The sequence below is a fragment of the Anguilla anguilla genome, chromosome 4, assembly GCF_013347855.1.
Source record: "Anguilla anguilla isolate fAngAng1 chromosome 4, fAngAng1.pri, whole genome shotgun sequence".
Lineage (NCBI taxonomy): Eukaryota > Metazoa > Chordata > Actinopteri > Anguilliformes > Anguillidae > Anguilla > Anguilla anguilla.
The window spans coordinates 10,475,367-10,493,127 of NC_049204.1; the positions used below are offsets into that span (position 1 = coordinate 10,475,367).

The 17,761-nt window shown below is 42.5% G+C and overlaps 3 protein-coding genes and 1 non-coding gene across 11 annotated transcripts in view; 2 read left to right on the plus strand and 2 right to left on the minus strand.

Annotated features, from left to right (window-relative positions):
* LOC118225340 (ecotropic viral integration site 5 protein homolog) overlaps window positions 1-4,572 on the minus strand; it is a 69,304-nt gene extending 64,732 nt beyond the window's left edge. For 2 of the 5 annotated variants that reach the window (XM_035413545.1, XM_035413541.1), the window contains exon 1: window positions 4,075-4,296. The gene's annotated coding sequence lies outside the window, so the exon portion shown is untranslated. Of the gene's footprint in view, window positions 1-4,074; window positions 4,298-4,432 lie in introns of those variants that run through there. The other 3 variants (XM_035413542.1, XM_035413547.1, XM_035413546.1) reach the window with 3 other exon arrangements.
* A 1,888-nt stretch (window positions 4,573-6,460) lies between these two features.
* Window positions 6,461-13,424, plus strand: LOC118225220 (60S ribosomal protein L5-like). The gene is made up of 9 exons (XM_035413325.1): window positions 6,461-6,482; window positions 7,160-7,338; window positions 7,871-7,940; window positions 8,122-8,237; window positions 8,972-9,106; window positions 9,911-10,113; window positions 10,979-11,156; window positions 12,392-12,480; window positions 13,256-13,424. The coding sequence occupies exons 1-9, from the start codon at window positions 6,461-6,463 to the stop codon at window positions 13,356-13,358; spliced, it is 1,095 nt and encodes a 364-aa protein (XP_035269216.1). The 3' UTR covers window positions 13,359-13,424.
* On the plus strand, window positions 11,889-11,984 carry LOC118226640. Its single transcript, XR_004765070.1, has one exon. It is a non-coding gene; the product is annotated as a small nucleolar RNA SNORD21 (small nucleolar RNA).
* Window positions 13,425-14,911: 1,487 nt separating the features above from the next.
* Window positions 14,912-17,761, minus strand: part of LOC118225638 (divergent protein kinase domain 1A-like) — a 34,315-nt gene continuing 31,465 nt past the window's right edge. For all 4 annotated transcript variants that reach the window (XM_035414375.1, XM_035414374.1, XM_035414376.1 and 1 more), the window contains 3 exons: window positions 16,911-17,018; window positions 16,629-16,805; window positions 14,912-16,282 (listed from right to left, as the gene is read on the minus strand). In XM_035414375.1, coding sequence (XP_035270266.1) covers window positions 15,470-16,282; window positions 16,629-16,805; window positions 16,911-17,018 — 1,098 coding nt within the window. In that variant the 3' untranslated portion in view covers window positions 14,912-15,469. The remainder of the gene's footprint in view (window positions 16,283-16,628; window positions 16,806-16,910; window positions 17,019-17,761) is intronic.

Consider the following 17,761-nt stretch of genomic DNA (forward strand, 5'->3'; position numbering starts at 1 on the left):
CGATTAAATATGTTATGATTTCAAACAGAATAATAACCACAAATGTTAAGCTGCATTGCTGAAGTGGAAAAGGGGTTCTCTCATTTTCATTATATAACTACCAAATTCTAGAGTGAAGAGCTCAACGGCTTTGCTCCAATATAAATATATTGTACATTAAACTTGTATTGCAAGTTACTTGTTAGAAAACGTAGGTTGTTTTTGGTAGGCTAGTTAATGTAACCTTTCCCCCAGCCTCCACAATGTCCATACAGCATCATGTACTACATATAGACCTGGCTACATCCTGGGAAAGACTGAGGGAAAAAAAACAGTGTCTAACTGGGCGAGTGCAGACAAGTGTTCTTCTGTAATCCAACAGTCATTTCAAAATCCCTGTCTTACTACTCGATTTCAACCTGTGCACCACGAATCCCAAGACGAGGGCTGTTAAGAATAGGCTTGGCACCTGAAGACTGTTATTGTCACGCAGTCCGAGCCAGTAGGCTAATGCTTGTGATTAATCATAGTATATAATCGTAATGGCTAATTTTGCCAAACAGGCTTCTATCTCACGCAAGAGCCTTTACAGAGCCCCGTTTTCACTGTGTTACCAAACAGTTTGTCGAGTTACCAATTCTGGTCTGGGACGATCCGTGTGAACCCTGGCAGGACAGGAAGCAGAAAATCCTCAGCAACACAGTAACCGCACACAGCGCCAGACCACGGTTGAGCCCAGCTGGGTGTGGATCAGCTGTACAGTAATCACACACAAGCTTGTGTTGAGTGTGTGGGGCGTATACTGAGAACCCAGCTACACTTCCATCTTAGGTCAGGACAGCACAGATGAAAGGATTTTTTTTCCAGCATGGGATCTGCTCTCAAAAAGCGAGAAGGCACCAGTGTTTGAAATTCCTAGCGAGGCTGTAAAATGAATTAAAATGTAAATATGAGCAGCGAAAAAGCAACAGACTTTGAAGCGGAGTGTTCAAATCTTCTCACGATCTTTTAGGCCTGTGCAGTCGAGCTCAGGGTGCTCAGGCCACCTCTTAACATGAAAAAAGCCTAACACTATTCATTCACTGCTGGAAAATAAATGTTGACCTACAGTCCAAGTATTTCCGCATCCATTCTTGTTTCAAGTGACCCCCCCCCCCTCCCCCCACCTGGGAAAAACATTCTGGAAACAGGAGATGTATGATGCATTGTCACTGTGTACAAGACACTGAGGGAAATAGTGGCAGTATGTGAAATACACATGCTTCTGGTAGTCCCTCTTCTGTATTTTTTTTTAAAGCAGGAAAGGCCAGCATAGCATGCACTGTGGATGAAGGAAGAATTTAGGGGTTTTAAGTGCTCCTGATGGGCCATTGCAACTAGCTATTAAACAGACAAGAAAAAATACATGCTTGGATATTTTAAACTATCAGCTGTAGCTAATCAACATCAAAAATTGTATTGGTTTGCTAGCCTGATCTAACCTGCATCATTAATAATGAATATGCATGATTCAAGTGTTTGTCTGAAAGCAAAATAATTTTTCATAAACTTAAACTTTCAACAACCAGAAAGTATTCATGGCTATAAAACATGACTTTACCAATTTGCAGCTACCACATGCTGATCTATAACAGTCACTTATGTAACAACAAAGACAAAGCTAATGATTATGCTTTAGCCAAGTCTAACCACGCTACAAAGATAAGTCATGTTCTGTCTGGTTAGCTTGCCAGACCTAGCCTAAGCAATAAAAATAAAAAAAATAAAAAAGCTGTTCTCTTCCCTGTGGTCTAGAAAAAATGCCAAGGGCAAATCTAGCAAACAAATCCAATAAACCTTAAAAATGCAAGAGAAAAAAAAACATTTAAAATTATTTCTCAACAAACATTTAATAAAAGCTTATATACCCATTTTAAATTGTTGAATCTAGAGCTCCATTGGATCTCAAATTGAGTTTTACTGCAGAATGCAGAAGTCTTTTGGGTCGTTGCTGTCATTTTTTTTTTATTGGTTTTGGCTGCAAGCATAAACAAGCACTTTGAATATTTCTGAATCACAGCAGGTTGTATCTGTTTTTGCCAGAGTGATAAACTAAAAATAAAATAATTACCCTAAGATGGACACAGCTGTTATTCCAACTTTCTCCCAAGAAAATAAACCTTACTACTTCCCTGGCAACCATGAGGGAAGCTTACATAACCTGAAAACTGTGCAAACCCCCCACCACTGGAGTCTTTAGCCCCCTTACTTCCTCCCAGAAGCTCCATGGAGATGACCAAAGATGTCTGGGCCTCTCCTCCAACAGCCAACATCTGAGAACTTCATCAAGTTAATAAAACAATGCCAACCTTTAAGAAACATCCAGCTTGACAGCTGACCCCACATCATTCGTCTTTGTCCCTTACATTAACCAAGAACTACGGGTAACGTTATTTATTGTCAGAGAAATGTACACAATAATATATAGATGCAACGGAAATTGTTCTGTACCAAGTTTTAAATAGCATTTTACACATAAATGATACAAATGCATCAGAGGGACCGTTTTTGTTTATTCTATTTTATCCTTCTGCATTCAGACCACGTAGCGATTTCTGAATTTACCGCATCCTTTTCACGCGATCTGGTTAGGACTCTTCACCGACAGCCCCGCCGCACGACCAGAAATGTCTATTCCTCGGTTTCACCAAAAAAAAAAAAAAAAAAAAAGCTCTCCAATAATAACCGCTTCTGGTGGCATTAAGTTACGAACATTACACTGGGGATCTAAGACATTTGCAAGGTACATTTTTTCACAATATAACGTACCAAATGTATATACCAGAATTTAGATCCTCTGTACACAAAGTTTTCTTTCTTAAAATATAAAATCTTATGTACAGAAAGCAAATCCCACTCATTTCAGGATGACATGACTGTCTTGTTCGTACATTAAAACTGCAGTCGTGTTGCACTGCTAGGAAACTTGATTTGCAACTGGCTTCCTAAGCTTCGTGATACCGCTTGCATCTACATAGCAGCTTGCTTGTGAGCAGGAGCATTGTATTTTACAGCTAACTAGCTTGACATAAAACTAAAAGAGCAAATAACCAGCAGTAATGCAGCGCAAGTTACCTATAGTTGCCCATCACCAGGCAGGCCAGTCAGCTAAATTAACTAACAGCTATGCCAACAAACAACTTACGATTTCTAATTAGTGTTGCTAGCTTGCAAGCGAAAACTGGAGAAAAGGGTTAAACGTGCACGTTAGGCATTTGGCTACAGTTTGCTATCTACTTGGAAAATCGACCCATCCCATTGCAAGCTACCTCGTATGTCATCTACCGCAGCAAATATTATGATAACTAGACTAGCACAGCAAAATAAAGTAGCTAATTCTAGAAAAAAACTCTCTTTTGCAAGGTAGCAATCAAGTTAGTGGCATATAGCAAGCGTGAAGCTAACGTCAGCTAACCTAAACAGAGTCTAGTATTTTGTCTTCGGGTCACCGATAAATAAATAAATAAATAAAACAGACTGGTAAATAAACTCGATAAGCTCAACTCTGAACTAGTCTAATCGCAACATGAATTCTACATGTATTTTTTAACGTTATTTATTAATTCTACCCTACCAGACTCGAAGGTAATATCAATATTGAACACTGTTTATATACTGACGGCGCTTCACTAGACTAGCACCAAAGCGAACAGGTCACATTTATCAGAAAGTAGCTACATGATGTTGGCTAGTATAGTTAACTTGCAAGTTTGCCCTTTTCTTCAAATTTGTTTCATAACGTCAGTCGCCAAGTAGATCTAGACCAGTCTACTCATTCAAAACACAAACATGCCACGCCGAATGTCGTTGTTTAATAAAACAACTAGCTACTGCTACAATCAATAAAGATGGTCAGACAAGTCTAACGCATTACGATATCTAGCTTGTCTGCCATCTAGATAGATAGTGACAGAAAAAAATAGCTAACGTAGCTGACACTTGGCAACGTACAACAATGTAGCTAGCTTGCTTTGCTAGTTAGCTCTGGCAAGGCAAAGCGTGGAAGTCCTCGTCACTTGCGCTCCCTAGCAAAACAGATGACTGCACTCGTCTTACCTTGAAACCGTTTTACAATCCCTAAAATTAAACATTAACTTCCATGGATCAAAGTACACGCATGTCGTGTGGGCAGCAGGATTTGAAAGCTCAGAAGTTCAATCCCTGGTCTTGAGGTTTTTCCACGGGTTGCGGGTTGTTAGTTCGTTTCGTCCTCTGTACTCCACGGTTGGCACCGCTGGATCCAGTAGCTTTAGCTTACTATCATCTACCAGTCAAAGCAGTGAACGACCAGAGCCTACGTCACACAAGGCCTTGCACTAGACATGCGCTTCAGTGAGAGGACACTGCCAAGGAACAGTTTACCAGCCCCAAAGCCTCGCTCTCCAGCTGTCCAAATGAAGAATAGGCTACTCACCCCATCGTCACCAAAGTGTCTGAAAAGTCCTCTCAGAAGTCGCGTTTTACAGTCTTGTTTGTTTTTAAGGGAGAAGTGCAGACATGCTATCCAACAGACGTCTTGGCCGCTCCAGCTGACTGAAAGTGTTACAAACTAACTTTTCTGGTTTTACACGGAAGCTCAGTCAGGTTGAGAACACCACTTATTATTCATCATGAAAGACACACCTTCGTTGTGTCCTTACAGGATTAGTGACGAAACTGATTTAACCATATAGTAGGCTACTCAGTATCGTATTCAGTCTAAATTTAGGTTGACGCATGTACAACAGAAACTGATGTAAGAGAAAATAATTGCTTCAATGTGACGTTGGCGAGACAACAGCCTGTTTTTGGAACTCACAAAATTTGCGGAAGGCCTTCATACCAAGCCTGTATATTTCACAGCATGGATACAAGTAGGCTATCAAATTAAGTAATCTGACACAGATTTGTTTTAAATCCAAGTGAGTCTCAAGTTCAGCACTATTATCTCAAAGCAGCTGACAGCCTCGCCCGTACAGTCTGTTTTCCTTTCTGTGTAATTTATGGACAACTGCTCGCCAAATTCCAAATTCAACTCAGTATAGTTCCTTCACCACATACTAATCTTCAAGGCATAATCTCTCTGTCTACAGAACATCAATTTTGATATCTGCTCATTTAACACTTTCCAAATACAAGAGCATGAAAGTTCCTCTCATTAGGCCTACTTACAGATCATAACAATGATTTAAAGCGGAAAAAATCACCAAAACATGCAGGTTATATGTCCCCATTTCAATAATTTAGTATGGACGCAAAATTAAAGTCTAAATTACTGAGACACTGGAGTTCGAATAAATGTAAGTGATGTGTAGGCCTAATTAGATAACTTGATGACAGCCAGTATCTGCATTACAGTCATTATAAAATCCATAACCGATTTAGAAGCGTAGCAACTCCCTCTGCTGGTACACTGTTAGAGGTGGTCATTGCCTCAAGGCAAGGCTCTGTTGTATAACCATCAGAAACATCACGATTGTAATTTCACAAATAAACACTGTAATACACGTTTTAGTTTATACAAATACAAAATATATATTAAAAAGTAACAGCTTTTAATTGGACGTAGAACCACAAGTAAACTGTACTAAAAAGGCTGATTTATGTTGACATATGTATTTATGTTTATATGTTCATCTACATTTTCTAGGTTATTATCTCCATATACTAAAGAGGCTTTTCAAATGAGAATTTAAAATGACCTTATTCTGATGACATGAAAACTGTTTTAAGCCTGTTCTTATATATTTAACATTGGAATTATGTTTGTTTTAATTTATCCAAAGGACTATGTGATATGTTACTTTAATGCCCGTGTTGGTTGTGTGAGTAATTTTTTTTTTTTAAACTGTCATTATTTAGACTGAGCTGGGCATAATTCTCTTGGGTTATTTCATACGCAGTCTAGCAATAGACTTCATCCAAATTGAGACTGTTTGCACATGAAGAATCTGTCTGTCTGTGTAAACTAAAATTATGTTGTGTGCTTTTGTTTTTCGTAATTGAGTTTCTTTAAAAGATATGTATATGGACTCTTTATACAAATATTTTAGGTGCTGTTAGAGGCTGTCCAGCTGTCCCTGTTAATGCCCCTTTTCCCCAAAAGGACCACAATGGAAATAAGCCATTGGTTTAATTGTGTTTCATACCTTTGGATAATTTTTAGTATATGGGGTATTTTAAATGATCAATAAAGAATTTCAATCAATCAGTCAAACAAGCAATTGTGGATTGTGGTGTGAAAACCATATATGCATGGCGTCACATACTTGGGATGAAAGCATGTGTTTAACTGCTCTCTCCCTGACTGACAGCAATGAGCAGGTCTGGTGAATGCAGGTGAGTACTCCAAATTGTGTGAAAGAGAAGAAAGCAGTTTAAAAACCATATGTTATTGGAGACTTCCAGGCAGCTCAGTCGGTTAAGCTGCCTAGATGAGCCAGTCTCTGATCAAATCCAGACCATGTCAGTACCGACTGTGGCCGGTAGCTCCAGATTGGCAGGAGGGTTCAGTCAATTTGGGGTCCACATTTCATTGCTCTCAATTGGGCTCAGTCCTGTGGACTGCATGCCAAGTGTTAGGTCTACCTCTGATGTGAGTTTAGGTGTGACACCACTTGTTTTGGAGGATAACTGTGGATGTCTTTGCTGATTGGGAAGGAAAGCGAAGGAAAACATATGTATTTTCTTTAAAATATACTGTAATGTAATTCGACAAAAGATTTTTGCACTGAAATTTTTTAAAACGTCAGTGTGTGTTACCTTGCAAATTGTCTAGACTGGTCAAGACTCAGAAAAATCTGATACATTGTTATTGAGGTGGGGGATGGGGACAGACTGTCAATTGGGGTGGGGTGAGACACAAGTTGTCATTTTTTATTTATGGAATTTTATTTATGACATGGAAACAATCAGGTCTGCAGCCACTTTTGACCACAATGTCATCTTCATTGCTACTCATAATGAGTATTGGTGTTTACATGTGCCAGTTCTTGCAAACTAACTAATAAAATGTAATTTGGTTTCGCAGCTCTCCGAATGTTTTTTTTTTTTTGTACAAGGAGGGCTTAAGCTATGTAATTATTGCTTTTCATATGGTTTTTTTCAATGTTTCATTGATACACATTTATTGATTAACGTCATGATGCAGTTTTTCATCCAGTACAGCAGGGGACAGGAGCCGTTTTTATTTTTAGTCCAGCGCTGCACTACTGTCAGTGGTGCGCGACGGTATATACGGAGCATGCGCAGATCATTCTTCCTTTTTTCAGTGCAGCGGAGTCAAAACCCCAGTCTTTGACTCCAGTCTCCGGGCAAAGGCGCTCGAAAGACTGCAAAATGGTTAGTAAATCGTCACGATATCTTCAAATATTGGTACATAAGTAATCACTTGCATGGTATATGCGACATACTGTATTAATATACATTTCTAAATACTTGGATGATAATAGATTAGCTCCGATTTGCTCAGACCGGGGTATGTTCCAACGTGGCCTAATGGCTGCCTGCACGTCTTGCTTGAATTTGTTCTCGCTCACTGACACAGTCACTCCGGAGACGTGCCGAGAATGCCCAAGGCATATGATCCCTTTTCCATTGATTCTGAGAGAATCCTGATCCAGAACTGTGTACAACTTTCCGGCCTCTAAAAATCGGTGAATTGCTGAAGTAGTCTGCCATGTTTGCTGCCCCTACCTACAGTTTAATTGATCGGTTATAGGCCATAGCTAAGTCCCTTCCAGTATCTAAAAGATTGCCGGCTTGTAATACTGAATCTCCTGTACATAAGCGTTCAGCCACGACGGGAAATACGTTAATGTTAGCGTGCTAATTTATGATTTGTTAAAGTAGAGCAATTGACACTTTCTTACAGGGTTTCGTTAAGGTGGTCAAGAATAAGTCCTACTTCAAGAGATACCAGGTGAAGTTCAGGAGGAGGCGAGGTAAGTGCTTATTTTGATTATATAATTTGTTTCTTACAGTTGTCAGTCTAAGAACATTGCACACTTGATGAGCACATGACTTGTCGAACTCTGGCAAATGTTTGTGGTTCTCACTCGCTTGGTTTTTGGAGGGGAAAAATAGCCTTGTACTGAGGCAGGATTATAATTTTGTGATCATCAGAGGGAAAGACCGACTACTTTGCCCGCAAGCGCCTGGTCATCCAAGACAAGAACAAGTACAACACACCCAAGTACAGGATGATCGTCAGGTTCTCCAACAGGGACATTGTCTGCCAGGTACACTTCAGTATGATTCTCATTATTTTGATTTCTCTGCAATATTTGTTTCAGGGCTCTGGAGGGGCACTGTTTTTGAATAAGTTTATATTTTATATTGCATGATAAATAAGTGCATGATATAGGAGCAGCATTAGGCTTTAAAGCAAGGTTATGACTGGTGGGGCACACTGCCAATAAGTGAATGTACTCCACAGGTGTAGCCTTACAGAACTGAATCAGTATGTGACGATTGATTATGCTTTACTATGCTCCGCGAGATGATTTTTGGGCCAGTAGGCCTGTACCTGTAGATGTAAGCAGGCCTTCGTTTATTCTGACTGTACAGGGGAAGCTACACCTGCACATTGTGGTCTTGGTCCCTTTAAGGACTGATTGAACTGCTTAATTTAGTGTCAGCCTGTGATTGACTTGCATGTTTGCAGCTTTATAAAAAAAAAAAGAAGAAAAGAAACCTAGAAGAAAGCTGCTTAAAAGCCTTATGTTGTTGGAGACTTCCAGGCAGTTCAGTCAACCTAGAAAACAATGTCAAGTGAAGCAGTTTTGTCCATCGCATCTTTGGTTAAGGTGAAACTGCATAATGTTCTGCACAGTAATTAAGAAGCCTGTGTACACGTGATGGGAGGGGTTTTTTTTTGATGGCCTGCCAACTAAGCTGCAACTGGGATTCAGTGTGGCGTTCCACCTTTGGAGGCGCGTGTTAACCGCTCGGCCTTTGCCGCGGATCGTTCCAGATCGCTTACGCCAAGATAGAGGGAGACGTGATCGTGTGCGCTGCCTACTCCCACGAGCTGCCGAAGTATGGAATCTCCGTGGGGCTGACGAACTACGCGGCGGCCTACTGCACTGGATTGCTGATGGCCCGCAGGGTAAGGTCCCTCGCCCGTCCAGCCGAAACGGCGCCGCTCGCGGTCAGTCTTCCACCAAAGGCTAGACACACTTTACGCCCACGTTCCTCTTGCTGTGCTCTTGTAGTCTTCAGTTGCACAGCTGTCCCTTTGGAGGCTGTCTGAGGCTGCCGGACTGCAATGTAATTGTGCATGTTGGAGTAGTGCTCTCAAAATGGTTTATGGTCTTTCTCCTTGCCCAAGAATGCCATCTTATAGTGGATGATATAAGTTGGTATTCTACACTGAAGGGCCACCGGAAGTATGCAGAATAATAAAATTCTTAATCGGTTTCACTTTCCGACAGTCTCTTATTTTGAGCATTACTAAGTCAATGAGTGACTGTTTGATGGTATGAGAATGAAATCAGTGTGTGATGCTCGACTGTTTGATTTGAATGTAAATAACCCTGGATTGGAGGGTAGAAATTGGTTCACACTAAAGCTGAACACGGTGACTTTTGAAAATCACGTGTTCTACTGTAGCTGACACATTAAGTGTGGCCTCTTTTGGAATTTGGTGAGTATGGGACCTGTACGCCATCCAACGTTCAACATTGGGGAGTCCTGTTGTCAGTGCCTTGCCTCATTTTGCATTAAAGAAAATGTTCTTTGAGTTTCCTATGCCGTGGAAACCTAAGTTCAAGTTTGGAGCATCACAGGCTAGTTGGAATGTAGCCATTCTCGAAATTGGCGCCCAGAATCATAGAGGGTTCATAGCACTATAGTACAGCACCTCAACCTGTGTTGGATGAATGGTAATGTTTCCAACTCTTTCTCCTCATAGCTTTTGAACAAGTTTGGCCTTGACAAAGTTTACGAGGGCCAGGTGGAGGTGACTGGAGATGAGTTCAATGTGGAGAGCATCGACGACCAGCCTGGTGCTTTCACCTGCTACCTGGACGCAGGACTCGCCAGAACCACAACCGGAAACAAAGTGTTTGGGGCTCTCAAAGGCGCGGTCGACGGGGGGCTGTCCATCCCTCACAGGTGAGCTACGGCGGCTGTTTCTTTTCACAAGTCTGGCGGCTCGAGGACCGGACGTACGGTCGGTGGCGGCTGCTCGCTCAGCGGGAACTAGGATTGCGCTCAGCGACTTCTCTCTCTAAATTGAAGAAGAGTCGTCGCAAAATAATTAGTTTTTGTTTCCGACTTGTACGGTTGTGTTCTATATCATGTGCAAGCCAGGGGGCGCTTGTGATATTTTAAAGGTGAGATAAATTAATTGTGATGAGTACACTGGAGCCGTTAGGCTGCTAAGTTGTTTTAAGTAGGGGGGGAATCCTTGTTTTGAGTGACCTCAAAAGAAAGCTGCTCGATGATGATGTCTACAGGACTGAGCAAATTGTAGTTGGTCCTTCATTTGCATGGTTGATGTGTAATCCTGTTTCAAGACGGGGCTGAGAGCAGCTTGATTTGGTTAGTTTATCGTGGTGTGCCGAGTCCTACAACCGTTTTTTATTTTTATAATTTTTTTGGTACAGATGGGTGCCTCTGCTTGGGCATTGTATTCTGGCACTGACACCACACAGCAGCAAATACGGTTTCACTTAAGTCTTACTTCTGCATGCTGTTTTAACTCTTCCAGGTTTGACATTTTAAAGTCCTTGTTATGTATCAGATTTGCATTTGGACTAGATTTTAGCTTTTAGGTTTTCAGAGTGGGAAAGCTTCGCCTTATTTTGTATTGTCGTTTACAAGTGATCAAGTGACCGAAGAGCAGCCATTGTGTAGTTAAAATTGAAGCCCTTTTTAAATTTGCTCACTTCCGTATGGAGGTGGGCAGCTTCTGTCCTGTAGAGCCCGTTTCCCACGGAGTAACACACTGCTCTTGTGACCTCCATGATTTCCCCAGCACCAAGCGCTTCCCTGGCTACGACCCCGAAAGCAAGGAGTTCAACGCGGACGTCCACCGCAAGCACATCATGGGCATCAACGTGTCCGAGTACATGAGCTACCTGATGGAGGAGGACGAGGACGCCTACAAGAAGCAGTTCTCCCGCTTCATCAAGAACGGCGTCACCCCCGACTCCGTAAGGCCCTCGCCGGAGCGCTCTGCCCGAAACGGGCCCAGTTGCACCCCTGCTGAACGTCCAAGTCCGTTCTGCTAGGCCTCAAGCCTGAGCCTCACCTACCCCTGTCACACGTCAACTTTTAAATATATCTGATGCAGCGATGGAATGTGAACCTCGGGTTTTGCAAGGGAGTTTTTCCTATCTGCAAACCAGTCCGTTTAATTTTATGGAACACGCGCACGCAGTCATGTACTGAATGGGCGAATATCAGCAACTGTTTCACGCAAACATCTGTGCAGCAGATGTCTTGGTGTGCAGATTAAACTTACTCGAGTACTAAATACCACAGTGTTATTTTGAACAAAAATGCTGCAGAGACATTTTATGAGCAGAAGCCTGTGATGCAATACATTTTATTCATTACAACTCACACGACACCTTCTGCTGGGGACACGTGACCCAGGTCATCCAATGGGACGAGAAACTGTCAGAAGGACGTGATGTGTGAAAGGGGTGTATGAGGCTCAAAGGTATAAGTTTCATCGAAAAAACAGGATGTGCAGCAGGGGTCTGAACTCTGGTTTTTAGTGTTAGCAAAACCTAAATTCTGAGGCTTTCAGAACAAGGCTTTTCAAGCCTGATTAGTTTATTGATTAGTTTATTTCTTACCCGCAAAATTAGGATTTTGGCCTTTGCACACTGTAATATGTGCTTCGCACTTGATGTACCCTGTGAAGAGATCGCACAGCTGCTCGATGATGATGTCTACAGGACTGAGCAAATTGTAGTTGGTCCTTCATTTGCATGGTTGATGTAATCCTGTTTCAAGACGGGGCTGAGAGCAGCTTGATCTGGTTTAGGCTCAAGGGCAGACAATCAGTGCACTTAAAATGAAATTCTCTGCATGTCCATTTTTAATTTCTGTGCTTGTGCACTATAGGTATTCATCCTACCACAGCATATTACCCATTTTTTTTAAATGTGGTTTTCTCCTTTGAACAGTTCTTTTTCAGATCAGATTTGTCTAGGTACTTGGAGGGTTTTTCCCTCCACATTCCATTAATCTGTAGGACTAAACAATTGAAATTTGGACTAGATCTTTCTTAGTCAATTTAGCTTCTGAAAAGTTAACTGAATCACTTAAGAGTTTTGCAGTGTCTGGAATTGAGCAGTATTGCAGTAATCCTTGGATTGTGGTTTAGACCTACTGGGAAAGCTCACATGGATCATGGCTCCTGTCTGCCCTGCTACAGGTGGAGGAGATGTACAAAAAGGCTCACGCCGCTATCCGTGAGAACCCAGTCCACGAAAAGAAGCCCAAGAAAGAAGTCAAGAAGAAGAGGTGGGTTTACTATGAGCTCTGAGTTCTGTCGGTGCTTCTCTGCATAAACGGGAGGTTCCCCTAAGCATTTTGGGCCGTAGGTCTTCATTTTGGCACGAATTTGGCGTAGGCCTGAAAGTTGCATTCTGTGCTTAATGAGATCCCAAGGCTCTGAGTCGTAGGTTAAACACGGGGGCTTAATTCCTGTTTCCGAATCAAATTTGCTGTGTTGGTGTAATTCCCATTAGAAATTGCCTGTGGTTTTAAGACTGGTGGTAAGGAGTGTAAATTGGTATACAAAAGTCTTTAGGGGAATATAATATGCCGTTTGGAAAGCTATTAAGCACAAATCTTAGAGATGGCTTCAGGCATTCAAGTCCCCGTATGGTGGCTGTTTGCTGTTCAAACATTTGTACATAGTGTTTTCATCTTTTTCAGAGTGGTTATTATGCCATTGTGTTTTCGTGATGCTTGGAGATGTAAAATTGATTTTGTGAATAGCTCCTCTCTGAGAACAGAACCATGAAGTAGACTTGTTTCATTTTGAATAGATGATGGATGAATCAAAAAATCAAGCGATAAATCCAGCAATGAAGTCAGCTTGTAGTCTTATAAAGATTATATTATAAAAGCCAGATTTGTCATGATAAATCTGGGTTGGATTGATTTTTGTTTGAAAACCTGGGCTGTGGGATTATATGGGTATTTGTCTGACATGCATGAGTGGATTGTGGATCAAGGAGGTCTGGCATAGGTGCCGTTCACATGCCCTAACCAGATCGTTGTTGTGCCACAGGTGGAACCGCGCCAAACTTTCTCTGGCCCAGAGAAAGGACCGTGTTGCCCAGAAGAAGGCCAGCTTCCTCAGGGCCCAGGAACAAGAGGTTGCCGACAGCTAAATCTGCATCCTCTGCTTCTATGCACGGCAGAAACATCCATTCTAAATAAATCTTTTGGAAAAGACAGCATGTATGCGTTTTTAATGGTTATTACTTTATTAGACCTCTGGTACTCTTGTGCATTTTTACCTTACAAGAAAAGGTTCTTTGCAGTCAAATAGATATGTATTATGCTAGCGTGCCTAAGACTTTGCCACCTCTCCCTAATTGCACCTTAAATTTAGTGATGTGATGGTGTAAAATCTGTCCCAAATACCTGCTGTTGAGTAATTCAGTACCGACATTAGACTGGGTGAGAAACTATTGGGTACAATTCTCAGTTTGCAATCACTGAAAATTATAAATTCACTTTGCGACAGATATGCTCCTGGGTTGTTGGCGTTCTGCTGCTTGCATGTGATTAGGGAATGGTTGAGCTTGATTAATCACATTAAAAGAATACTTTTTCGATTATGCAAATTTCACTGGTTATGCAACAGCTCAGAATTTGGAAGTAATGGTAAAGAAATGTGAAGTATTGGGGCATTAAGGACCCTATATAGATCTGCTAGATATGCAGCTTACCAAAATGTAGTGGGATTGCTTGCTATGTGTTTGTGCGTAAAATATTTCACTTATTTCTTTTGGAAGAATGTGCTTCCTGAATATCTCATCCGTGTGCTAAACCAAATGCAGAGAAAGCTCCTTTGTATACATATTTTATTTCACGTGAGATCACAAACAAATTCATGAATTTCTAAATGAAATAAAGGCACACAGAGTGCATGTTCTCCTTCAAAGTCTGTCATGCGAACAGCAGGTGTGATGAGAGGCTTAAACAGACACTTGTGCAGGACCATGATTTCAGAAACGGGGGGCCTAGACTGGGGGCCCATCCATGCACTAGAACAGTGCCTTACCAGGATGAGCAACCCAGCAGCCATTTGAAATGTAAATAGTGTAAAATATTTAAAATTTAGCTTGTGTGAAATATAGTAGGCTAAATGCTGGATGGTAACATTGCTGTTTTAAAGATGTGCAGTTGGATTGTACAGCAGGCCGCAAACTGAAACCGTTTTACACAATGGGGTTGTTCACCTCACATAGTTAACATTCAACAGTGTGAATGGGGACCTCAATCAAAATGAGGTTACTCTTGAGTAGATGGTAGGCTTTAGGATCATGAGTTGAAGTATTTCCTGTTTGCTAAATCTAAGTGAATGGAATCTTAAGTTGTGGTTTTTGACGAGGTAAGAATGAAAAATTAATGGCAAATTGAAAGACGCAGGTCTACTTAATTTATTGTGCAAATTCGTCATGCTACTTAAAACAAACATCTGGGATTTCAGTTCATTCTGTGCCTGCAGTGGCAGTCCATGGTTTTTATCTAGAAGGTTCCTTGATGGGTACAGCTAAAATAAGTGGCAACAAACAAATGAGGCAAACAGCATCAAAATGCTGTAATTAATCAATCAACTTCCTACAGAAGTGAAAAACATCCAACTGGCTGAGTGGATTTAAGAAAAATTGTTCTTTGTTAGTAAGTCCAATGGTGCCCATTTTTCCCACTCCCCCTATCGGGCCCACACACATCAAGATCACATTTGTATGGCACAAATAAAGAACCAAGTACAAATAACAAGTAACATTATTTTAAAAAGTGATGTTACTAATAATAAAATGTACACAGTACACAAACAACGCAACAAGAGAAAGGCCACAGCATATCCCTCCATCCTGCTTCGTGCCATTTTCCCATCTCAGTTTGATTTCCTGTTGCCTAAGGCCTTTCCATTTCCGGCAGAGCTAAGGCCTAATGCTGGGTCCATAACCCTGTTTTCTGGAGGGCTGCGAGGTCTGCTGCTTTTGGTTTTTACGTATAAGTCAACCAATTATAAAATCAAGAAACCGTGTGAGGTGAGTCAATTAATCAACTGCTTTAATTATGCAGTTGATGAGCCTAGTCACCAAAAGATAGACCTCATCAGACATTCTCATGTTCTCATTCTAACTGACCAATTAGGTGCTAAATAGCATAACCCACAGACCCTGTGGCTCTCACGGACCAGGGTTAGAAAACAAGACTAAGGAAAAAGCAGGAGAGGAGAATAATGCTCGTGTGGCCATTTTCATTAGGAGTCTTTAGTGTGCGAGATCTTTTTCCACAGAAGGGTTTTAAGGCTGTTGAGAATGAGCGAGTGCTCCATTTCCATCTGCTCGGCAGAGCCCTTGAGGGCGAGGCAGGAGTACAGCTGCTTCTCCAGCTCCTCGCGGATGTCCGAGGGCGCCCCCCTCAGGAGGTAGTCCTTGAGCGCCTGGCAGGCCTTGGCCAGGTTGGGCCGGATGGCCTCGGGAGTGCAGCGTCTCTTGGTGAGGTCGCAGGACGTCCTACAGTCGGCGCCGTACACGCAGTCCTCGTCGTCCTCGCAGTGGCGATCGCGCATTGCCTCCCTGAAGGCGGCCTCGGGCACGACCTTGCGCATGTCCACCATCTTCAGGTCGTGCTTGTCGTTGTAGCCGAAGGTGCCGGCGCTCACGTCGCACATGAGGAAGTTGCCGAAGGTGCCGTGGAAGACGTCCTCCACGAACTCCAGCAGGCCGATGGAGATCTTGGCCTTGCGGGGCCAAGAGGGGGTGAACCACTGGTCCATGCTCCTCCGCACCCCGGAAGGGATCCATAGCTCCATCAGCCAGGGCACGGTGATCCCATACAAAGAGGTGTGCTGCACCTTCTCCGTCACGTACAGGTCCCCGCAGAAGCCCAGCAGCTTGGGCGTGTGCTCCTTGTCCTGCAAGATGACCATGAGGAGGAACTCGTTGAGCTGGAGCAGGGCCCAGGCAGACTTGGCCTCGGGCAGGGATATGTGGCCATCTTTGTTGCTGTCAGCCACGGATAGGACCAGCATGGCCAGATCCTGCAGGTTTGCTTGCTCGCCCACTTTCACCTGTTCAACAGTGAAAACAAAAGTCCTTTGATTCAAGCTTTTTAAATATTACTCATATGTATTAAATGCGTAGAAAGAATCTTATTTAGACAAAAAGTAACTGCTTTTGTGTGGGCCCCGCGTTATACTCTTTTTTTGTATGTCTGAGACACTGCCAAGCCAATTCATCACCAAGCAAAGATTTATCATCTGCCAGTCGTCTCCCGCAATTTATCAAGGTAGAGATTTGCCAGCAACATTTAGCTATGTATTGTCATAGATGATTATATACTAAATCTGAGGAAAGACACTGCATGGTGGTACTGTTTTGACACGAAAGGTGACTAAAGCTGATGTATTTGCTTGCCTTCAAGTGGCTGAGGACCATCTCTTTAAACTTCTCCATGGACGTCCCCCTCGTGGGTTTGTCAAAGAGCACGACCTCCTTCCTGGGCTCCATTTCAGCTCCCAGGTCATAGTGCAGGATCTCCTCCATCTGGCACTTAATGACCCCCTCCAGGTCGCCCCAGACGCTGGTGTAGACCTGCAACACATGGAAGAAATCAGTCGGCCTGCTGCCTCCGCAGACAGGAGTAATCGATCAGATGCATAGGGGGTTGGAGCAGGGATGAGCTGTACAAAGGCTGACCTGGTTGTTGGGCTTGGAAGAGAGGCACTTCCCCAGGTACAGTGTGTTCTTGTCGCACAGGCTGCTGCAAGCTGAGCCATCGATCACACCTTTCCTGTATTTGTCACACTGACACAGGGACAGCCAGTGAGCATTTCCAGAACAGTACTTAATAGGAAACCTCGAACACCGACCATAAATTGCCATTGCTTCACCTCCCACCTGTAAAAGGTCAAGTGTCTGCTAATACTGTGGCTGGTAGCGCCATAGGGAGACAGGCAATTGGCGATTGCATCACCCAAGGAATCAGAAGATTCCTTAGACTCTACTCTGTGAACTTAGTTGTAGTCTATGGTGTGAAAAGAAGCAGCTGGCAACACTGTTTCAGTGGAGAAACTAATCGGTGGTGGGGTTTGTGCATGTACGGTTTGCAGTTGCAAACAACTGGCAACTTCAAATTAGGGCGGGAATTGGATATGCTCAGCCCTACTGCTAAAAGAACTTTGCTTCTCAGAAAGGAGCCATTTTACTAAATCTCAGCATTATTGCCATTTCTTTCTCATAGCTAAATGGGTAAAATGCAGATTGAAGCCCAGATTCAATCTTGTCTCAGAGTGCTCTGTGATGCATGTTGCTAGTGTCTGTTGCTTTGAAAATTAGTTACATTAATTTCAATGAGCACTGAACTCATACTTCTTTCATTTCATGATTCCGTTTAAGATAATGGAAGACACGAAAGAGAATAACATCCTCAAATTCTCTGCTAAAGTTGACGACGAAATATTTCTGTACCTCACCACTCCTGAACAGTAGATGGTGCCATTACACCATAGCCATTTAGAGTAAATCCACGGTATGATCTGTTGTGGTAC